Source organism: Jaculus jaculus, chromosome X (assembly GCF_020740685.1).
Source record: "Jaculus jaculus isolate mJacJac1 chromosome X, mJacJac1.mat.Y.cur, whole genome shotgun sequence".
Taxonomy (NCBI): Eukaryota; Metazoa; Chordata; class Mammalia; order Rodentia; family Dipodidae; genus Jaculus; species Jaculus jaculus.
The window spans coordinates 120,239,749-120,263,155 of record NC_059125.1 but is presented as its reverse complement, the minus strand read 5'-3'; the positions used below and the strand labels follow the sequence as shown (position 1 = coordinate 120,263,155).

General features: G+C 37.6%; 1 protein-coding gene across 9 annotated transcripts in view; it reads right to left on the bottom strand.

Moving 5' to 3' along the window:
- Stag2 (stromal antigen 2) overlaps positions 1–23,407 on the bottom strand; it is a 194,641-nt gene that overhangs the window by 48,031 nt on the left and 123,203 nt on the right. For all 9 annotated transcript variants that reach the window (XM_045140054.1, XM_045140055.1, XM_045140057.1 and 6 more), the window contains 10 exons: positions 22,537–22,741; positions 19,053–19,204; positions 15,876–15,949; positions 13,580–13,703; positions 11,602–11,700; positions 11,422–11,501; positions 6,593–6,700; positions 5,566–5,677; positions 2,423–2,540; positions 1,463–1,566 (listed from right to left, as the gene is read on the bottom strand). In XM_045140054.1, coding sequence (XP_044995989.1) covers positions 1,463–1,566; positions 2,423–2,540; positions 5,566–5,677; positions 6,593–6,700; positions 11,422–11,501; positions 11,602–11,700; positions 13,580–13,703; positions 15,876–15,949; positions 19,053–19,204; positions 22,537–22,741 — 1,176 coding nt within the window. The remainder of the gene's footprint in view (positions 1–1,462; positions 1,567–2,422; positions 2,541–5,565; positions 5,678–6,592; positions 6,701–11,421; positions 11,502–11,601; positions 11,701–13,579; positions 13,704–15,875; positions 15,950–19,052; positions 19,205–22,536; positions 22,742–23,407) is intronic.

Genomic DNA, 23,407 nt, shown 5'->3' with positions numbered 1-23,407 from the left:
TCTCTCCCTCTCTCTTCATAAATAAATAAAATATGTTTACAAAAAGAGCACAGTACAGATAAAAACAGACAATTGTAGAGAACCAAAGATCTAGATATAAACCCATACTAAGCAAAGTAAGTCAAATCTCAAAAAAAAAAAAAAAAAAAATTGCTGTTTTCTCCTTTATGGATCCTGAATAGTGAGGGGGTATGTGGGTGTGTGGTCATTCTATGTACACTTGTTTACACACACGAGTGTACACATATTTGTGAGTGTACACATGTATGTGAGTGCATGTTTAGGCCAAAAGTCAATGTAAGATGTCTTCCTTAATTGTTCATCTTATTTTTTCAGATAGGATCTCTCATTGAAACTGGAATTCACAGATTCAACTAGTCTAGCTCGCCAGAAAACCCAAGGGTTTCTTTTCTTTTACCTCTGCCTCCCTAGGAATGGATTATATGCATGTGCATATGTCACTGCATGCAGCTTTTACATGGGAACTAGTAAAATGAAGTCAGATCTTCATGCTTTTACAAGTATTTTGAGTGCTCTCTCCAGCCCTTGGATCCTGACATAAAATAGTATGTATATATAGGGCATGAAAGTAGAATCAAGACTGTCTGGAGAAATGAATGGGAGTAACAGAGAGAGAGAGAAGGGAGATGGTTGGGAGATGAATATGGCCAACATATATGATATAATCATATAAATGTCTTTATAAAAGCCAGGCATGGTGGTGCACACCTTTAATTCCAGGACTTGGGAGGCAAAGGTAGGAGGATTGCCATGAGTTCAAGGCCACCCTGAGACTACATAGGGAATTCCAGGTCAGCCTAGGCCAGAGTGAGACCCTACCTCTAAAAAAAGTCCTTATAAAACCCACAGCTAGCTGGGCGTGGTAGCACACACCGTTAATCCCAGCACTTGGGAGGCAAAGGTAAGAGGATCGCCTTAAGTTCAAGTCCACTCTGAGAATACATAGTGACTTCCAGGTCAGCCTGAGCTAGAGTAAGACCCTACCTCAAAAAAAAAAAAAAAGTTTGAAGCCTGTGTAATTGTTGGAATAAATTTCAAATACTTGCAAACTCTGTAATAATGCTCAAACTTGATCGCTGAATTTTTCCTTTTTAATGAATAATAACCTCCATTTTTATTTCAGTTGTTATAAGACATCTACAAACACAAAAATGCAGCATTTTTTAAATGGCATCATGGCATACTACATTCACTCTTGAAAGCAGACACTGTAAATCACTGTGATCTCATGGAGTAACATCTTATGTAAAATTCAAACTTCTCAACCTCTACTGCTTTAAATGTACTTGTAACACTCACACATGCATGTTATCTATGTGTGTGCAAAATCATCAGAAAAATAAAATGTAAGAATCAAATATCGTGTTCCATAGTTAAAATAGAAAAAAAGATACTAAAAAAAGATAAATGCAATTGAGAATTATAAAACACATTGTCATACCCTTTTTCCTGTCCCTCTTCCCACAGGAGGATGACATTCAGCTGCTTGTCTAATAGTACAAAGCATTATTTCAATCAGAGCACTTTCTTGTCTGTCAGTTAGTGCTAAAAAAAAAAAAATTAGAAAGAGTTAACCTATTTCTTCTCTCTATGCAATACTTGTAAGTATTATATGTTTCTTTTCTCCAAGAACACAAACTGACCTAATATACTAAAAAAAATTATCTCCAGGTTGGGCTTTGTGGTAGGTGGTACACGCCTTTAATCCCAGCATTCAGGAGGCAGAGGTAGGAGGATCACTGTGAGTTCAAGGCCACCCTAAGAATACGTAGGGAATTCCAGGTCAGCCTGAGCTAGAATGAGACCCTGCCTCAAAAGACCAAAAAAAAAAAAAAAAAAAAAAAGTATTATCGCAGGAAAATATCAGTGAACTAAAACCATCCTAAACTCTTCAACAGTCTGAATGTGTTCAGATGTATTTATGCACACATCTGAGCAAAGAATGTATGGATAGGGGACACATGCACACACACCCCAAACCTCAACTACTTTTTTTTTTTTTTTTTAGTATTTTGTTGACAGTCTCACTATTATAGCCTAGACTAGCCCAGAGTTCTCTTTGTTGGCTAAGAAATCATGATCCTGCTTTAGTGCTGAGACTACATGGATTGTGCTATATCCAGTGAAAAATACTGATATGATACTAATATTTTCTACATTGAGAATATTTATATATACAAAAATAAAGCTGAAGATATGGTTCAGAGGTAGTATGTTTGCCAAGTGTTAGGCCCTGATTTTGATCTCAGCACCACAACAATATATAAATAAATAAATAAGGCACAATTACTTTAATCCTAACCAAAAAAAAAAAAAAAAACAAACCAAAAAACTGAAATGGGTAAAATCTATTTCGAAAACTGTCTAGACAATAAAAGATAGCATAGTTAAATATCCTTACCTTCCTCTCCACTAAGTGGCTCTTCTAGCAACAAGCTATTCATACATTCCCAGTCTTTCAGCAGCTCAGTAGCACAGTCCCACATGCTATCCACAAGGTATGCTGCATGTTCATGTAACTAAAATTAAAAATAAAAACAGCAATGTCCTCTTAGATTAAAAAAAAACAAAACAGTAACTTTAGCTCAAAACAGAAGTGTTGATGGCATAATATAAAAATGTTCACATAGCAATGTGGTTTTTGAGGTCAAAAGGAAGAAAGAGGGCTGAAGAGATGGTTCAGCAGTTAAGGTGCTTGCCAGCAAAACCAAAGGGCCCGGGTTCAATTCCCCAGTACCCACATAAAATCAGATGCACAGTGGCACATGTCTGGAGGCCCTGACATATCCATTCTTTCTGTCTCTTTCTTTATCTGATCCTTTCTCCTTCTCACTCTCAAATAAATAAATATATTTTTTAAAAAAAGGAAGGAAGGGGCACACTCTCCTGTTGCTATTGTCCACATGATGTTGGCCAAGAGTGATGTCTACCCTCTGTTCATGCCATCATTTTCCCTGCCATCAGGGAGCTTCCCCCTAGAGCCTATAACCCAAAATAAACCTCATTTTTCTCACAAACTGCTCTTGGTCGGGTGACTTCTACAAGCAACACACACCTGACTGCAACAGTAAAGTGGTACTAAGGAATGGTGTGATTTGCTGCTAGACACCTGATGGTGTGGCTCGGCCTTCTGGAGCTGATTTTCAAGAGGAATGTGGAAGGATTTGAAAACTTAGCCTAAGAGATGTCTTGCAGGGCTGTAAGTACAGCTTGATGGACTATTATGTTCAGAGTCGAAAGACCAAAATGCAGTAAGAACTACAGACTGAGGTATGGCTTATGCGGGTGAGAAAGAGCTTTGCTTGAACTGGGCTAGAGGCAGTTTATGTGAAAAGCCTGCTGTTCTGCCTGTGTCCTGAGAAGTTGTACAGGATTGCTTTGCATAGAAATGAACTGGTGTAATGGGGAGGTAATATGATAGAGAATGGAATTTCAAATGGGAAAGTGTGGGAGTGGGGAGGGAGGGAATTACCATGGGATATTATTTTATAATCATGGAAAATGTTAATAAAAATTTTAAAAAAAAGACTTGAAAAAAAAAAAAAGAAAGAAATGAACTGATGTGACCAGAGGGATATGGCACAGAGGAAAAAAATCTTTGGGTGAACTGCTGCCTGTTCAGTTGCAATTGAGAGATTATTACAACCTTTGAGGTTGGGCCAGCTGACTTGCTCTTGGGCAACAGGAAGGATGTAGACTCTTTTGAAGGGGACTGAGAGTGTTCAAAGAGTATCCTGTTTTTCAAAGTCTGTCTTATTTCCCCCTGCATTAACAAACTGGCACCCTACCTGGTACTGTGGAGTATATGTATGAAAGAAGGTCACTGAGTCTGCAACATGGCCTTGTGTTTTGAAAGCATCCATGGGCAGTGTGAAGCAGGTTCGCTAGATGCCTACATGGAGACCCAATGGAGCTGTGAGGATGGACCATGGATTGCAGTGGAAACCCAGTGGAGATGCTGGGACCACGAGATGGCTGCCAAGGAGAGCTGGCAGCCCAGGATGAAGTTTTCCAGGAATGTGAGTAGCCTAGCTGGAGGATGTAACTGGAACTACAGACTGTTGCTGGTTAGGATTATCAGACTTAGAGACTTTGTCACTGGCTACAGTTATTGGACTTGGAGCTACAGAGTTTGGTGTTTGCCCTGTTTATATCATGTACCTTCTTGAATATTTCTTTGCTATGTCCAATGCCATCTTTTGCAATGACAATGTTTATTCTATGCCATTATGGGTTTGGGGGGGGGATTTTTTGGTATTATGGCTCAGTTGAAAGATCTTGGACTATGGGGATGTTTGAACATCATTGAGACTGATACAAACTATGGGGAGTTTTAAATTTGGATGCATGCACTGTATTTTACATCATGTATGCATACGAGTTTATGGGGGCTAGGGGCAGAATGTGGTGGTTTGATTCAGGTGCCTCCCATAAACTTAGGTGTTCTGAATGCTAGGTTCCCAGCTGATGGAGATTTGAGAATGAACACATCCTAGTGGGTGTGCATTATTGGGGGCGGGCTTATGGGTGTTATAGCCAGTTTCCTCATGCCAGTGTTTGGCACACTCTCCTGTTGCTATTGTCCACACGATGTTGGCCAGGGGGTGATGTCTACCATCTGCTCATGCCATCGTGGAGCTTCCCCTTGAGTCTATAGGACAAAAGAAACCTTTTTTTCCCCCACAAAGGAAAAAGGAAAAAAAAAGAAGAAAGAACACAATTAAGGCCATCCTGGGGTATACAGTGAGTTCCAGGCCAGCCTGGGCTATAGTTTAAGACCTGATCTCAGACAACATCAATAGCAACAATAATAATACACATAAATATCTGAAAATCTATAATGTTCTAAGTCCTCATTTTACATCAACAGTCTTAAGGGTATCCTGGAAATGAGTATATGCTGTTATTTTTTCTATGAAACTGTGGCTTAGAAAGATTAACCAATGTTAACTTAATAATCAGGAGTCCAATTAGTAATAAGGTTGTTCTGATTCTAAAATTCATGTTTCCAGAACTACACATAAATCTTCATAGCTGAACATCTTACTAAAAAAAAGTACTTTAAAAAATGGAATCAGTAGATCTCTGTTCCATTCAGTATTTGAATTTGTGTACTACTTATGATACAATCATCACAATGCCTAACATAAGGATAAAATAACTACTACTGGGCTAGATAGCTGGCTCAGTGGTTAAGGTACTTCCTTACAGAGCCTGGTGGCCTGGGTTCGATTCCCTAGCACCCACATAATGCCAGAGGCACAAACTGGCACATGTGTTTAGAGTTCCTTTACGGCAGGCAAGAGGCCCTGGCCATATTCATTCTCTCTCCCTCCCTCCTTGCAAATAAATAAAAATATTTTGGCCAGGTATGTTGGCACATGCCTTTAATTCCAGCAGTTAAGAGGCAGAGGTAGGAGGATCACCATGAGTTCGAGGCCACCCTGAGACTACATAGTAAATTCTAGGTCAGCCTGGGCTACAGTGAGACACTGCCTTGAACCCTTCCCCCCCCCCAAAAAAAACCCAATAGTACCAACTCACCTCACTTTCCAGAAAGAAAAATACCAATGTCTTCACAAGGTTAGCATTTGGACCTTGTCTTCCTCTTCTTTTCATCATTCCATCCTCTTCTGGATCTCTACGACTAAAGAGCCTATGAACAAAGAAAAATATTTCTTTTAAAACAACATATTTACTAATAAGAGAGATAACAGCCTATACTCCACATTTAAGAATTTGAGAAAGAAGTAATGCAAAACCGGATAGGTTCAAGACAATCCAATATTAAAGCATCAAGTAAATAATCACCAGAAACCTTTATCTCGTTCTACTTCTGGTGATTCTTTAGGATCCTCTGACTTCCCAAGTTAACTATGGAAGTTACAAAATTCTTTTCAGAAACCTTACAGAACGTTTTAGAACTGTTTCCTTTCATGAAATTAAAACACTGAAACCAGCAGCACTTATGCACAATAATCTAAGATGCATATTTTCCCTGAAACAGAACATGTCCCTTCCTTTCATTTATACAACATTATTTTCTTAATATCCTCTATAGTTTTAAAAATATTTTTACTTATTTTCAAATAGAGAGGGAGGAGGGAAAGATAGAAACAGTGTGTCACTACAAACAAACTTTGGATACATGTACATCTGGCTTTACTGGGGAATTGAACCCAGGTAGTCAGGCTTTGCAGGAAATCAACTTTAATGGCTAAGCCATTTCTCCAACCCATTAAAGGCCTTTTTCTAATTGACAGTGTGGTTGTTTTTCTTGAGAAGTAAGAAAGGAGAAAAAAATCTAAATAACAATTAACAGAAAACTATAAGGTAGATATTTTATAACAACTACACATCCTAATAAATACTACACCCCAAATAACATTAATAAAATCTTGCCAAATATATTAGTTCAGTCAGTGTGATCCAAAATGTTTCCTTTAAAAACCATTGTATATTATTTGATGAATGTTTTCTGCAATCACATTCACATTACTATCTGTATCACATGATCTAATATTTTACAAAGTATCATAAAAGTAAAAGAGTAACACAAATATAACTTTACTTTTTGTAAAGAAATTCTCCAGCTGCTACTGCTACTGGCCGGTGAGCTGAATAAACCAAATGATAGACATTTTCACAATCTTCTGCAGTAAGGACTTCTTCACTACTCCTAGTAAGAAATAAGCAATAGCAGAGTTTTCAGTAATGGCATAATTTTTATACTAAGAATACAAAACTTCATGCTCTTGAATTTCACATATTTATGTTCAAAGACAAATCGGGGGCTGGAGAGATGGTCTACTGGTTAAGGTGCTTGCCTGCAAAGCCAAAGGACCCAAGTTTGATTCCCCAGGACCCATGTATGCCAGATGCACAAGGGGTTGCACACATCTGGAATTTGTTCTCCATCTACACCTCTCTCTCTCCCTCTCTCAAATTAAAAAAAAATAAAATATTAAAAATAAACAAATCAATCAAATTCATTTGACTATCATCTTTTACTAAAAACTTGCTCTGACAAAAGGCTGAGTATTTTCCTAAAATCAAAGGTAACTATGGCCTACAATGATGGGTACATATGGGCTGGGTGTGGTGGTGCATATCTGTAATCCCAGAAGTTGGGAAGTGGAGGCAAAAGGATCAGGATTCAAGATTAATCTCAACTACATTGGGAGTTCAACTGCAGTGTAAGAGTCAGAAACAAGAGATGATTTGCACAGTATATTATGAAGAAGGAAGTAACAAAGTTGCAGGAATACCTGCAGAATACTATTAGCTTTTTATTCTATCACAAAAAATAATAATGCTAGAGAATGTGGGCAGTTTAAATTTTGGTGTATATTAGGCCCACACTTTTTTTTTGGGGGGGGTTTAAGAGGCAGGATCTCAACGTAGCCTAGGCTGACCTGAAATTCACTTTGTAATACCATCCTGGTTTTGAATGCACAGTGATTCTCTGACCTCTGCCTCCTGAGTGCTGGGATTAAAGGTGTGTGCCGACCATGCTTGGCTCACATTCATTTTTATTAGAATTCTGCTGGTTCCTTTTCCTCTACAGTGCTAAGAATGAAGCCCAAGGCCTTGCATATGCTAAGTGTTCTTCTAGCTCTACAACTATATTCTGAAACAATATGCTTTCAATATGAAAGTCTATTATCTTTCAGTGACTTTTAAAGACTCCTTTGTCATTTATATTCTTATCATCTTAAACATACAGGTTTAGGGAGATTATGAACCTTTGAATATTAAGTTTTGCTAGTTAAGCTTTTCAAATTAAGTCTTCTGTTAAGTCCCTTACTACGTTTTTTGTTTCTTGTTTTTTCCTGGAGACAGGTACCATGTTGCCCAAGATGGTTTCAACTTGGACTAAAACAATACTTTCTACCTTAGTCTCATAAATAGATGCCAGATTTAAATGCAACTTTTAATACTTTACAGAGGAAAATATACATATTGGGGGCATTCTAATTTCCAGTTATGTTAATAAAATATTTGTATTATTTTGAAATTGCAAGGCTGATTTTTAAGAGTCCCAACATACCATCCAAGAGATTAAGAATATACCTAGCAAATGTTTTTTGTTGTTTTTTTTGTTTTTAACAAAACAAAAAACAAGTGCTGATAAAGATGTGGATGTAGCTTTACTGGAAGAGGTGTGCTGCTAGGGGTAGGCTTAGGGATATTATAGCCACCTCCCCCTTTCCAGAACTCAGATCACTATCCTCTTGCCATTGTCTGCCTGCTGTAGCAATGAGGTGATGTCCAGCCTCTACTCATGCCATGCTTTCCCCTGCCATCATGAAGCTTCCTCTGCAGACTATAAGCCAAAATAAAAAACTTTCCCCTCAGCTGCTAACTGTAGAACATAATATGGTCGTTCTCCAAAAAAGTAAACACTGGGCTGGTAGTGCAGTTCAATGATAAAGTGCATGGCTTAGCTCCTGCAAGGACCTGGGCTCAATTCCCAGCCACCACCCAAAAAATTAAGCATAGAATGATCATATAATCTAGCAATTTTACTTCTGGGTATTCACAAAAGAATTGAAAGTAATGACTCATGAGTACATGACTATATTTATAAACACCTCATAAAAGCAAAAATTTGGAAGTAGCCCATAGGGCTATATGGATAAATGATTACTCACACTCACACATGCACACAATGAAATATATCCAGCCAGACAAAGCAAAACCTGGCCCCTCCCCAGTCTGGCTGCTGCCATCAGTGGGGATTCCAGAGCTGATCTCATTTCATCCTGCAGCAGCGAATAAGTAGCACTGGGTGACCAGTGCCCAGAGGGTAGTGAACCCCCTAGAAAACCAAGATTCATAAATATTATTTTAAAGATAGCCACTGCCTAGCACCAGGCAAATCACCTCTATCACATCAACCAGGGCCTAGAAGTCACTACACAACCTTCTTTAAGGAGACTGTGGTGGTAAACAATGAGAAATGCAAACTCAGAGGATGATGAGAGATCAACATTAAAAGAGTCTTGTAACTCACCCACCAAGGCTCAGGAAACAATGTAGAAGAGGGAACAGAAATACTGTAAGAGTAACAGGGTGGCAAGATGTGTCCTCAGACACTCCCCCCATACCCAATGAGACTGAGTGGTCCAATCATGACCCTACAGTGAATAAACTACTATCACTGAGGAGGAATGGGGGCAGGAGAGAGGGAATATAACATAACATGATGGGAATATAACCAATATGCAATAATACATTCATACTATAAAGCTCATAATAAGAATTATTATAAAAATAATAGAACCAATTTCAGATGAGTCAGGCAAAGAATTTCTGAGAAACACTCTCTCTTATAGCTTTTGTTGATTTTGATTGGTTGGTTGTTTCCTATTTCAAGGTTAAGGTCTCACTCTGGCCCAGGCTGACCTGGAATTCACTATGGAGTCTCAGGCTGGCCTCAAACTCACGTCAATCCTCCTACCTCTACTTCCTGAGTGCTGGGATTAAAGGCATGTAACACTATGCCTGTGAAGTTTGGTGATTTAATGTGTGTTGCTTTGTCTTTTCTATTACACATTGAGAATACCAACTATGCTCCCTTAAGACATGATGATACATTCTTATGTCTAAAATAAGTCAGATATGGAAAAACAAACATTGTTAATAATAATTGTACATCTATGAATGCCCAAAACAGGTAAAGTCACTCAGATAGAAAGGACAAAGGTTATGATCAGATTCTGGAGGAAGAGGAGGAATGGGGAGTTATATGTTTATTTTATTATTTATTTGAGACAAAGGGAGGGATGGAGGGAGAGAAGGAAGGAACAGGTAAACAAGGGCTTCATGCCATTGTAAACAAACTCAATATGCTTGCCACTTTGTACATCTGGCTTTATGGGTACTGTAGAGTTGAACCCAGGCTTGGCAAACAAGTACCTTAAACCACTAAGCCATCTCTGCAATCTGAGTTATGTGTTTAATTGACATAGTTTTAGTACAGAATGGTGAAAACCTTCTACTTATAAACAGTGATGGTTGCTGCCTAACAATGTAAAAATACCTAATGCCACATACATACATACATACATACATACATACATACATACATACATACATATATATATATATGATATTTTATTTATTTATTTTAGGGGGAGCAGATAGAGAGAGGGGCCAGGCTAGTGGCACATACCTTTGGCTTTGCAGGCAAGTGCCTTAACCATCAAGCCATCTCTCCAGCCCAAACTTTTATATTTAAATGGTCAAAATGAGCCGGGCGTGGTGGCACACACATTTAATCCCAGCACTCAGGGAGGCAGATGTAGGAGGAACACCATGAGTTCGAGGCCACTCTGAAACTACATAGTGAATTCCAGGTCAGCCTGAACGAGAATGAGACTCTACCTCAAAAAAAAAAGTCAAAATGGTTTTAAGTTTTACGTTCTATTTATTTTATTATAATTTTCATAAAAAATGGAAAATATTTAGAGCACCAGTATCACATATTAACACCACATTAGCTACAGAATTGTTAATAAGTATCACAGAAGCCTAATATAGATTTCAATAAATGTTCATACTATGTGGCTCAGCAAATTTTGCGGAAGAGGGGATGTAAAGATTGTTAGAGCCACAAGTAGGGATACTATGCACAGAGACATTACCTCTTCCCATAACTGACACTGCCCCCACAATCCCCATGGGGATGACCTGCATTCCCAACAAGGAGGGTCACTTTGGAAATGGGGCAGGGAGGAGTGAAAGGAATGATATCAACATATGCTATTTACATATTAAGTACATCCATAACTGATAAAAAAGATAAAATAAAATGTTCATACTCTAAAAATGTAACAAAATATACTTTAGTACATTCAAGTATTTACCTTCATTTCAGTAGCATCAAGAACAGTTAAATAGGAGAAAACTTCAAAAGTGAATAGCTAGACAAGAAAAATTTTTCCAAATTTTTCATGAGGAAATTAAATTTTCTAGCTAGAAATGCTGAAGCACAGCTACAGTCTCAGCTACTTAGGAATCTGAAGCAAAAGACTCATTTGAACACAAGAGTTTGAGAGTATCCTGGTCAGCAGAGTATGACACCAGTTCATTTAAAAATAAATAAATGGCCGGGCAGGGTGGCACATGCCTTTAATCCCAGCACTTGGGAGGCAGAGGTTGGAGGAGCACCATAAACTCGAGGCCATCTTAAGACTACATAGTGAATTCCAGATCAGCCTAGGCTAGAGTAAGACACTACCTTGAAAAACCAAAATAAGATAAATAAGTAAACATTTATCTACGAAATGCTATGATATAAGCTATTAAAATCTCTACTTAGATGGCTCTTAACCAAGTACTATAAATTATTTAAATAACTGAATATTAGTATATATTCAACAAATGCATACTTACTGTAAAACAAGAGTGAGTAATTTTATTGCTTGTACTGCAACATCATATTCTTTGTCAAGGGTCATAGACACAATTCTATCCTAAGGATAAAACGATTAAAATGTTAAAAAGGAAAACAAGAAAATATTTTCAGATTATAATTCATCAAATTATAATGAATAATTTAAAATGAATACTAACCTTAAATCGACTAGTAAATAGCTCCAGTTTGGAATTAAGCTCTTTGTTATAATAAAGCCCTTGTAGAGCAGTAAGACATTTAAGTCTTACCTCACCTTGCTAAAAGAAATAAGAAAACAAATTCAAAATCGTGCATTTCCAAGCTCGGTATTCAATGAGTAGGAATTTTCTACTTTAAAATTTTAATCAAGACCATCATAATAGGAAGAAAAGATCATGACATTAAAATAAAAGAGAGACTGATTGAGAGGGGAAGGAGATATGACCGAGAGGAGTTTCAAAGGGGAAAGGGGGGGTTGAAGGACATTACCATGGGATATTGTTTACAATTATGGAAGCTGTCAATAAAAAAGCAAAAAAATAAAAAAATCAAATAAAAATATTTAAAAAATTAATAAGAAGCATTTATTTAGAAACTGCCATAGTTGATAACGCAAAAATAAAAATCAACTCATATAAAAGATGTTAATGGCATATTTCACAGTAAACAAGATTCAAAAGGAATACATAAAAGAAACTTCTTCAAGACTAATGCAGGCAGCTAACAACAGTGGCATAATGGGGAAAATATTAAAGGTCAGAGGCCACAGTGTATGGCATAATCTGCCTAAGATATGTTTACCAAAAAGTATAAACCAGGCACAGTGGTACGCACCTTTAATCCCAGCACTTGGGAGGCAGAGGCAGGTGAATCATGATGAGTTCAAGACTACCCTGAGAGCAAATGGTGAATTGCAGGTCAACCTTGGCTAAAGGGAGACTCTACCTCAGAAAACTTAAAAAAAAAAAAAATGAAAAGGAAGGGAGGAGGGTACTTAATAGGTTGATATTGTATATACGTAAGTACAATGATTGTGATGGGGAGGTAATATGATGGAGAATGGAATTTCAAAGGGGAAAGTGGGGGGGGAGGGAGGGAATTACCATGGGATATTTTTTTATAATCATGGAAAATGCTAATAAAAATTTAAAAATAAAAATAAAAATAAATAAAAGAGCCAGGCATGGTGGCACAGACCTTTAATCCTGACACCCAGGAGCCGAGGCTAGAGGATCACCATGCGTTACAAGCCACTCTGAGACTACACAGTGAATACGAGGTCAGTCTGGGCTACAAAAAGATTCTACCTTAAGAAAAGTATCTAGATAAATACATGTATTATGCTCACCAAACTGCCCAGTAAGCACTTCTCTTAATGTTCATACCCATATACTAATGCTACTACTCTCTCACTTTTGCAGCTTCTCTTTTCAGATGGCGGTGATCTCTGGAATGAATCAAAAGGTACCATAGTGCTGAGTAGAAGTATCAGGGGAGTGCTCAGTACTGAAACATTGCTATCACACCTTCCAAGGCTCAGGGTCCATTGCAGAACAGGTGGCAGCCCCCCCAAAAAAAAGGATGAAAATAGAAGGGAAGCTGAGAGTGGTGGCACACACTTTTAATCTCAGCATGTGGAAGGCTGAGGTAGGAGGACTGCTGTGAGTTAAATACAATCCTGGAATACAGTGTGAGTTCCTGGGCTACAGTGAGACCATGGCTCCAGGGGGGAAAAAAAAAAAAAGACCACTCTCTAGGGGACTTGGCAGAGAACAAGTTTTCACAGAATACATAGAAAAGATTAAAGGAAGCCAGGCATAGTGGTTCACGCCTTTAATCCCAGCACTCGGAAGGTAGAGGTAGGAGGATTGCCCTGAGTTCAAGGCTACTCTGAGAATACATAGTGAATTCCAGGTCAGCCTGAGCTAGAGCAAGACCCTACCTCGAAAAACCAAACAAAAAAATAAATAAATAAAAAAATAAAGGAGGAGGTACAGCTCAGTGGTCAAACAGTTGACTGCAGACAGAAAAGAATAAAGAAGAGCAGTTTGTAGGGATGTGAACTAAGGAATACACACATACAGATAACTGATTTATAAAAGAGGGATATAGATAATAATGCTTATGTGTAGATATAGTATATACAGCATATCTTACCTTATCATGCATAGTCCAACCAACATATTTTAAATAACTGTCATTAAGAAAGGCATCACTATACATCTTCATCCAAATGCCAATTTCTTCAATGCATATAGCTCTTATTTCAGCTATTGCATCCCTATATGGAGGGAGAGGAAATTTTACGTAATTAGTACCACTACACCATAGGATATGTGGTTTCTTTAAGAGACATTAAGTGTTTTCTTATCTACTATAAAATCACCCTGTTAAATATTATTGAATATTAAAAAGTAGAAACAGCTGGGCGTGGTGGCGCATGCCTTTAATCCCAGCACTCAGGAGGCAGAGGTAGGAGGATCGCCGATAGTTCAAGGCCACCCTAAGACTACACAGCTAATTCCAGGCCAGCCTGGACCAGAGTGAGACCGTACCTCGAAAAAAAAAGTAGAAACAAAGCTTGGCACCAAATGCTAATAACAAGCTCAAATAAATATTAGTGGCAAGGCAGAACTGTCAACAAATAGAGAAAATTTGTAACAAAATCCTATATTCAACATTGTACTAAACCATACCCCAGGATTGTTTATACCTGCTGGACTTAGTATGATCACAAGATAAGCACACTAGTCTATTTAGACAACAATATTCCAGCAAGAATTCCTTATATTTAACACTTAGGCCAAGCTTACTTGGAAGCTGAATGTCAGACTAAATTATTTTAGCCTAAGTATTTATGATCCTCCTACCTCAGCCTTCCAAGTGCTGACATTCAAAGTGTGTGCCACCAACCCCAGCTTCCTATTTTTATGTTTTTTTTTATTGTTTCTCGAGGTAGGGTTTAATGTGGTGGTTTGATTCAGGTGTCCCCCATAAACTTAGATATTCTGAATGTGACTCTCCCCAGCTGATGGCAATTGGGAATTAACACATCCTGGAGGCATTGTTGGGGACAGGCTTATGGGTATTATAGCCAGTGTCCCCTTGCCAGTGTTTGGCACACTCTCCTGTTTTGGTTGTCCACCTGATGTTGGCCAGGGGGTAATGTCTACCCTCTACTCATTCACTGCCATCATGGAGCTTCCCCCCTCAAGCCTGTAAGCCAAAATAAACCTCTTTTCTCCCACAAGCTGCTCTTGGTCAGGTGATGTCTACCAGCAATGTGAACCGTACTGCAACAGTCTCTATAGCCCAGGAATTCACTATGTAGTCTCAGCCTGACAAGTGCTGGGATTAAAGGCGTGTACCACCATGTCTGGCGCACACGCAGGCATGCATGCATGCGTGTGTGTGTGTGTGTGTGTATGTATGTATGTGTATATATATATATATGTTAAAAAATCCAGTGCTGGGATTAAAGTCATGTACTACCATGTCTGGCCTGTATATATATGTGTGGGTGGGTGTGGGTGTGGGTGTGGGTGTGGGTGTGTTCCAGTCTGACTTTGAACTCACAGTGATTCTACTACCTCTGCCCCCAAGTGCTGGAATTAAAGGTGTGTATCACCACGCCCAGCTGTAATTTGTTTTTGAGACAAGGTCTCCCTATGTTGCTCGGGCAAGTCGTGAACTCCAGAGCTCAAGTGATTCTATTAAATCAGGCTTCTACTTACTGGAACTGTATGTACTGGTCCCAACATTTGGGTTTATCTAAATTATTAAGAATTCATCCTTTGGATATGTGGGTATGGTTGAATCATTAAAAGTGGAGGAAGAATACAAAAGAATGTTTTAGGAAAGCTGCAATAATCAATACAGGATTATGAGAAGGGAAGAGACTAAGATATTGCTCACAACAAAAACAAAAAGGTAGGTGTAAACTTAGAAGAATTCCAAAGCAAGTCTATGGGTTCATTAAGTGCCAAGTATGGAAATGAGAATGTACCAAGAATAGAATACAACAGAAATTGTGGTAAGATTATTTGTATCCTCTGTTCAATCAGCATAGCATAAGACAACATTTTACTTTAATCTATCCAAATTTTCCTAGTGATATTCAAATGGAAGGCCGTGAAAAATTATCATGTGCAGACTACCAAAAAGCACATTTTAAAAAATTGAGTATTTTGCACCCTGACTCTGAATAATAGACATACTTTCCACTGGCTGTACCACTGCAAGAAAAGCAGACCATTATTCCATTATTTAGCTAGGAAACATCAAGTTCAGAGCATTTAGAAGACATTTTCAGACTTACTGGGTGGTATAGCAAAGATTCTAACACTCTTACCACTGATTTATATTGCCTAAGCCACTATAAAATCATGACCTTAAGGGTAAAAACTACATAGTACTATTTCTTAAAAAAAAAAAAAAAACTATCCTGACTTACCTGTATCTATGTACAAACACTCCTTTAAATATTGCATTCATCATATTTTCTATTTCATCTTGATTTTCCTGAAGCTATAAAGAACAACATATCATTTAATTTCAATGGCAAAGGAAGACAACCAAGAGTAAATTTAAAAGTTGTTACAGGTATCCAAAAATACACCTTTCACTAGCATTTATAACTATATTTTTTATTCTATTAGACAAAAGTAAACACCAAGAAAAATTAAAAGATGGCTATTAGGCCAAGGTAGGAAGACTGCTGTGAATATGAAGCCAGACTGAGACAACAGAGTGAATTCCAGGTCAGCCAGACCTAGGGCAAGAACCTTGAGCCCCTCTCCCCATACAAAAAAGGTTAGAATCCTGAAATATTTGACTTGACTCATAGTATTTGGCTAGTATATCAGGGTTTTTTTTTCCAATGCTTACAAATTTCCATGGTATAAAGGATCTGATAGAGGTATCTGTTATATACTTTATTATTCCTATACATTATATAGTTTCTATGTCAGTATCAAAAACATAAGTATTTTCATTGTCTTCATCTTATAATGTCTGAAAAAGAAGTCATGTCAACTAGTGCCTGCTCAAACAACAAAGGGATTGTGCACGCCTTTAATCCCAGCACCCAGGAGGCAGATGTAGGAGGATCACTATGAGTTGGAGGCCACCCAGAGACTAGTGAATTCCAGGTCAGCTTGGCCTGAGCAAGACCCTACCATGAAAAACCAAAACTAAAAACCCACAAAACAGAAAGCAAAATAAATAGATTTTAAAAATATTGCCCACAACATAGTGCTGAGAAGAAGTGACAGAGGAGTGCTCAGCACTGAAACATATCTAGCATACCCTCCAAGGTTCAGGGTGCATTGTGGAAGAGGTGGCGGAAAGAATGTAAGAGCCCAAGGAAGGGTACCACTCCTTACAATGCAACTGTCCAGACAGAAATTGGGTTTAATATCCATGAACTTGCAGGCCTAGCAATACCTTCACAAGACGCTCATAATAGGAGGAAAAGACAAGGACATCAAAATAAAAGAAGAGACTAATGTAGAAAGGAATGGGATATGATGGAGAGTAGAGTTCTGAAGAAGAAAGTAGAGGAGGGGAAGAAATTATCATGGTTTATTGTCTGTAAGTATAGATGCTGTCAATAATTTTTTTAATTAAAAAAATATTGCCCACAAAATGGTCTTGGTATTTTTGACCTCAAAGTGGCCAAAACTACCTACACAAGACCTATTTCATAATAGGAGGAAAAGATGATTTCCTCAAAATAGAAGAGAGACTAATTGGAAAGAAGGGATTCAATGGAGGATAGATTTGAGAGGGGGACAACAGGGTAGGAATGGAAATTATTGTGGTTTATTATCTATATTAATGGAAGCTATCAATACAATTCTTTTAAAAACAAACACTGCTGAAGAGATGGCTTAGCAGTTAAGGCATTTGCTTGCCTGCAAAGCTAAAGGACACGAGTTTGATTACCCAAGACACACATAAGCCAGATGCACAAGGGGGTGCACAAGTCTGGAATGTTTGCAACATCTGGAGTTTGTATGCAGTGCCTGGAGGACCTAGTGTGCCCATTCTCTCTCTCTCTCTCTCTCTCTCTCTCTCTCCCTCCCTCCCTCCCCCCCTCCCTCCCTCCCTCTCTCTCTCCCTCTCCCTCTCCCTCTCCCTCTCCCTCTCTCTCTCTCTCTCTCTCCCCCTCTCTTCCTACCTGCCTATTTCCCCCCTCAAATAAATAAATAAAATTATTTAAAAAATTAAGTACTGCTAGGAATTTCTTCTCAGGAAATACTGACTGACCTGAAAAAAAAAAAAAAATCAAACAAACATTTCAAATTCTAGTTGTTATTCCAGAAGAAGCTGAGTATGGTGCCTCCTACTATATAGAAATTAATGACTTAAAAAAACTTGTGTCATTTTTCAAACTGAGTTCATACTAACTGTAGAGCCTCATTTTATCCTGTCAGTAAGGTAAGGAGTATAGTCAGGAGAAAAGTTGTCACCATTTACATGAGTGTTACAGCTCAGATAACTTTCCAGCTGAAGTTTCCCCTTTTAAAGCACAATACTCAAAAATAGTCCACATAGAAAATATAAGTTATTATATACATGTATAGAGGTGTGTGTGTTTGTATGTATTATATATATATGAAGCTATGTGACAGCTTCCTTATCAATGTATTTAAATTTTTTTTAAAGCTTGTACCTTCTTTTTCAGTATATTTCTGTTATTTAGCTTTCAAAATGTCTTTTTAAGCACAGCATAACCTCTTTCAGGCTACTTGGATACCACTTAGTACTACTACACTGAATGATACTTAGTGACCTGATTGACAGTGTATTGACATATCCAATATTACTTCTCAGGTATCATAAGCAAGGAGGTTCAAAATGACAAACTCCAGAAGTCCCTGTAACTGTAAAATTGGATACTGATAAAAGGTGGACATACAGTTAAATGACACATTATTATTCTGGAAGGTATAATTAATTGGGGTCCTGATGAGGGCTTGAAATTAGAGATTAGATCTTTTTAGAAATGATGTAAAGATTGCAGTAACTGAAACGTTTTTCTTTAATGTGAAACATCCTCTGCCCAGTCTTGCTGTTGAGGTTCCTTATTTTCAGAGTTGCCGTTACGTGCTTAATGCTTGTTGCTAGATCAGTGTGTCTTACACAAGTCATCCTATATTGTTTTAGTGGGTGTACAAATCAATCAGTTATTTTTTTTCATTTAAAATAAAGAGGATATTATCAGTATATGGATGATCATTACTGTATTGAATGCAAATCTTTTCAGTTATTTTTTCCCAATATAAGAAGTTTTGTAAACCATCAAAATGTATGGAATTTCTCCCCTACTGGATGATTAACAAGAACTTTGTTTTATTAAATCTTTTTTCTCTTAAAAAAATATACAAGTTATTGTTGGCATCTATAGTCAATACAACTTTAGGTTGGATGCATAAACAATTAAATTACATCTGTCTTGGAGCTGAGGTAGTGTAGCACCATGGCAAAGCACATCCATAAGGTCTGGGATTCATCCACCAATAAACAATCAAGACAACATGAATCAATCTGTCATCAGCAGTAAGTTATAATTAATGGTGACCAAGTTGGTTACACATCAAATATAAATATTTAATATAAAATTTACCTCTTTCCGTTTCTGTAGAAGGAGCTCTAGCCTCTCATTGGCTCGTTTTCCAATCATTTTATTCCGTTCTGCCTCATATTGTCTTTGTGTATTGTCCATATTAATGCTAAGATTTAGTGCCACATTCACCAAAGCTGTCATTAACTTCATAGCTATTTAAAAAAATAGTAAAATGCTCTAATCAGTCTAACAGATATAAATTTTAAGATCTAATGAGAGAAATTAAGAAAAGAAGGGCTACTATACTTCAAATAGAAATAAGACATTTGCCAGGTATGATGGTGCACACCTTTAATCCCAGCAGACGTAGGAAGATTGCTGAAAGTTCGAGGCCACCCTGAGACTACATACTGAGACTACATACTGAATTCCAGGTCAGACTGAGCTAGAATGAGACCCTACCTCGAAAAACTAAAAAGGAAAAAAAACAAACAAAACAGCCAAGACATACATATTCTACAAATGACAATCGTGACAAAAGTCTAGAGTACGATGTGTTAGTAAATTGCCTATTCTAAGTATTCTTCCTAGATTATTTCCTAGTATTCCATAATGTCCTCAAAAGAAGGAACCGAAGTTACTGAAACTCAAATACACTGAGAAAACTGTCCCAGATTAGAGTTCAAATAGGCAATTCAACCAGGATTCCAAACTACGTAATCTGACTCCGTACCATGCTTAAATCTCACTCTTCTCTATATAATCCCTATAATGATCTTTTCCAGAGACTGATTGATCTTCTAAATAATTTCATTTCATATATTATTCATTTAATTATTCCTGTAACCATAGAAAGAGAAATTAGGTACTTTTTATTGTCCTTTGAGACAGGACCTATACTGTGGCTGGCCTCGAACTCATGGCAAATCAAGCTCAAGCCTCTGAATGCTGGCACTACAGGTATGAGCCACCACTTTCAAATATAACAACTCTACAAAATTATGTTGTGCAGTAAGGTTGAAGATTTTCATTTGAATCAACTTTTGATGAATGGCAGCATTGTAAAGATACGCAGATGTACATATATACATATATTTTAAATGAAATGTCACTTAACCAGCACTCGGGAGGCAGAGGTAGGAGGATTGCCACGAGTTCAAGGCCACCCTGAGATGACAGAGTTAATTCCAGGTCAGCCTGGACCAGAATGAGACCCTACCTCGAAAAACAAAAAACGAAGGAAGGAAGGAAGGAAGGAAGGAGGGAGGGAGGGAGGGAGGGAGGGAGGGAGGGAGGGAGGGAGGGAGGAAGGAAGGAAGGAAGGAAGGAAGGAAGGAAGGAAGGAAGGAAGGAAGGAAGGAAGGAAGGAAGGAAGGAGAAAGAAGGAAGGAAGGAAGGAAGGAAGGAAGGAAGGAAGGAAGGAAGGAAGGAAGGAAGGAAGGAAGGAAGGAAGGAAGGAAGGAAGGAAAGAAAGAAAGAAAGAAAGAAAGAAAGAAAGAAAGAAAGAAAGAAAGAAAGAAAGAAAGAAAGAAAGAAAGAAATGTCACTTAATAAAGTACTATTTATTTATTTGAGGGAGGGAGGGAGAGAGAAAGGGGCAGAGAGAGGGAGAACGGGTGTGCCAGGGCCTCCAGCCACTCCAGACTCATGTGCCCCCTTGTGCATCTGGCTTACGTGGGTCCTGGGGAATCGAACTGAGGTCCTTTGGCTTTGCAGGCAAATGCCGAACTGCTAAGCCATCTCTCCAGCCCCAAAGTGCTATTCCTTTTATTATCAAGGGGTGAAGGTGAGGTTGAGGTTATGTGTGTACATGTGCACATGTACCAGAGCCTCTTTGGGCATCTGGCTTACCATGGGTACTGAGGAACTGAATCTGGGCCAGTACTGTGCAAACAAGGGCTTTAACTTCTGAGCCATTTCCCTAGCCTCCTAAAGTGCTTTCCTTTAACACTTCCTCTAGAGTCTCATCTTCTGTTACTAAACCTCTACTCTTGAGACAAGATTCCACTTACATGGGATTTCAAACACATTAACTGAAAGATCTAATCATATTCCATTTTCTTTAGCTTAGTCCAGATCACTACCCATATTTGGTACATTCATTGCATGATATAACAAAACAAAATGATGCCTTCATTTGTGGTTAGTAGCTCTATTAAAAGGGAGAATTTTCTGGGCTGGAGAAATGACTTAGCGGTTAAGGCGCCTGTCTGCAAAACTAAAGGATCCAGATTCTATTCCCCAGTACCCATGTAAGCCAGATGCACAAGGCAGCTCATGTGTCTGGAGTCTGTTTGCAGTAACTAGAGCCCTTAACTCTACCTCTCACTATCTGCCCCCCTCTCTCAAATAAATAAATAATATACTTAAAACGATATTTTAAAAAAGGAAGAATTTTCAACTTTATGCTCTAAGCTATTTCACACCCTTCCAGCAAACAAGTGTATAACACTGATCTTTTTAGAAAAAATTAACGTATTGCATATTGGTCATATTCCCATGTTCCCTCTTCCCACCCCATTCCACTGACGACTATCCTCAGTGGGGTTATTGATACTCACTGTGGAGGCCATGAATTAAGCACAGTCAGTCTGAGGGGGACTATAATGCCTAAGGATATGACTTCCCACCCTGTGGCTCTTAATCTTTCTGTCTTTTACTCTAACCATCTTATCAGTGAACACGGCCATATATAAAGATTATGTTCATACTTGTGAATTAAAATCTAAAATCAAAACAGAAGCTATGAAAAACTGTCTTTATATTTATAAAGGAAAACTTAGAAATTTATATTTGATTATAGCTTTAACTTATGAAAAAATATACTAAAAGTTATTTCCACAACCAAAATCAAATTTGTCCTTAAAGCTTGTAATAGTATAAAATTAAACACTGTTTGATTTATTCACATTCAAATCACAAAGCACATATTCAATAACACTGCCGTAGCAACTTGACCTTTAGCACAAAGGAGAAGCTAAAAGATTTTATCCATATGAAACAAAAATGTGCTGTTTATAATTAACTGTATAAGGAGAAAAACAAAAACTTAAACATCAAAGAATTTGATCTGACCTAAAGTTACCAGAAACATTAAAAAATCCAACTAACACACAGTAGTAAAAAGAATTAAGTATTTTCCAATACTTGGAAAGGCTACACATACCAGAGACAAATGATAGGGTCTACCACCAGGACCATATATCCAAAATGAATGTCTCCTCAATTTTGCCATCAGTATCCTTGCTCATAGAATGCCTTTCAATAGGCCAGTATATACCTATCTGTTCATTTTCCTTTACTCTGTCATAGTAATCAAATAGGTTTACCAATAGGTTTACCAAAGGGAAACTCATCATCTAACTAGCTCTAGTATACCTTTAAAGAATCAAAACTGAAAATACCAATCCATTCCTCATACTTGACAGAGTGTAGGGTGAAAGGAATGTTCTCTTAGTGGTCACTATATAAATGAAACTAGTTCATGTCACTATTATTTCCTTTCCCTTTTGGTAATAACAAGAAAATACTTCAAAATACCAACCTGCCAGGGTGCTCGTATGTCGAAATGCTCTGACTTGTGAGTCAGACAATCCTGTCAGAAGTGAAATGACTGTATCCATCATGTACTCATCATATATGATACTATATTGACACTGCCGTACTAATACTCCAATGAATTCACAAAAACTGGACTTGAATTTCTTCCACTGAGGACCAGCCATGGTAAGGGGATAATCCCCACTATCCTAAAATAAAACATTTAAATACAAATTGCATTTAGATTCATGGATTATGGTTTCACTTGTTTTTAAAACATTCTAGGCAATAACATGAAAAGATTCCTTTATCTTACCTTTTTTTCCTCCTATAAATTCTCAAAGACCTTTGAACATTGCCCTTTTATTTGAAACCAAAACTGATGAATAGTATGAATTTACTTTTATCAATAAAATTAGATGACAATTACTGAAGTTAAAAAAAAATTAGTCTTTCTCATCAAAGTAGAACATTCTGATAAAGCACAAATACACCTATTAAAATGCCGCCTTAAGTACAAAAGAAAAACAAACTAAATTATCTTGAAGGGGACTGATATCACTAAGTATTCTTGGCTAGCACAAATCAACAAAAGGTTAAATTTATGTTTTCCTTGGTTTCAAGACACCAAGTAGTCAACAGACATACACAACCACATAATTTCATCACCAGTGTAGGGCTAGAGGGTGGGGCTCAGTTGCTTTTAAGAGTACGCAAGAACCAAAAAAAATTAAGAAGAAAGACAAAGAATTACAAATATAGCTAGTACATCCTTTCAAAGACCAGCACTCAAGTTTCCCTTAGTACAAAATGGAAATCTTCAGTATTCATTCTTAAGTTAAATTGGTATTTTCCACAAATTATTAAAAATAAGA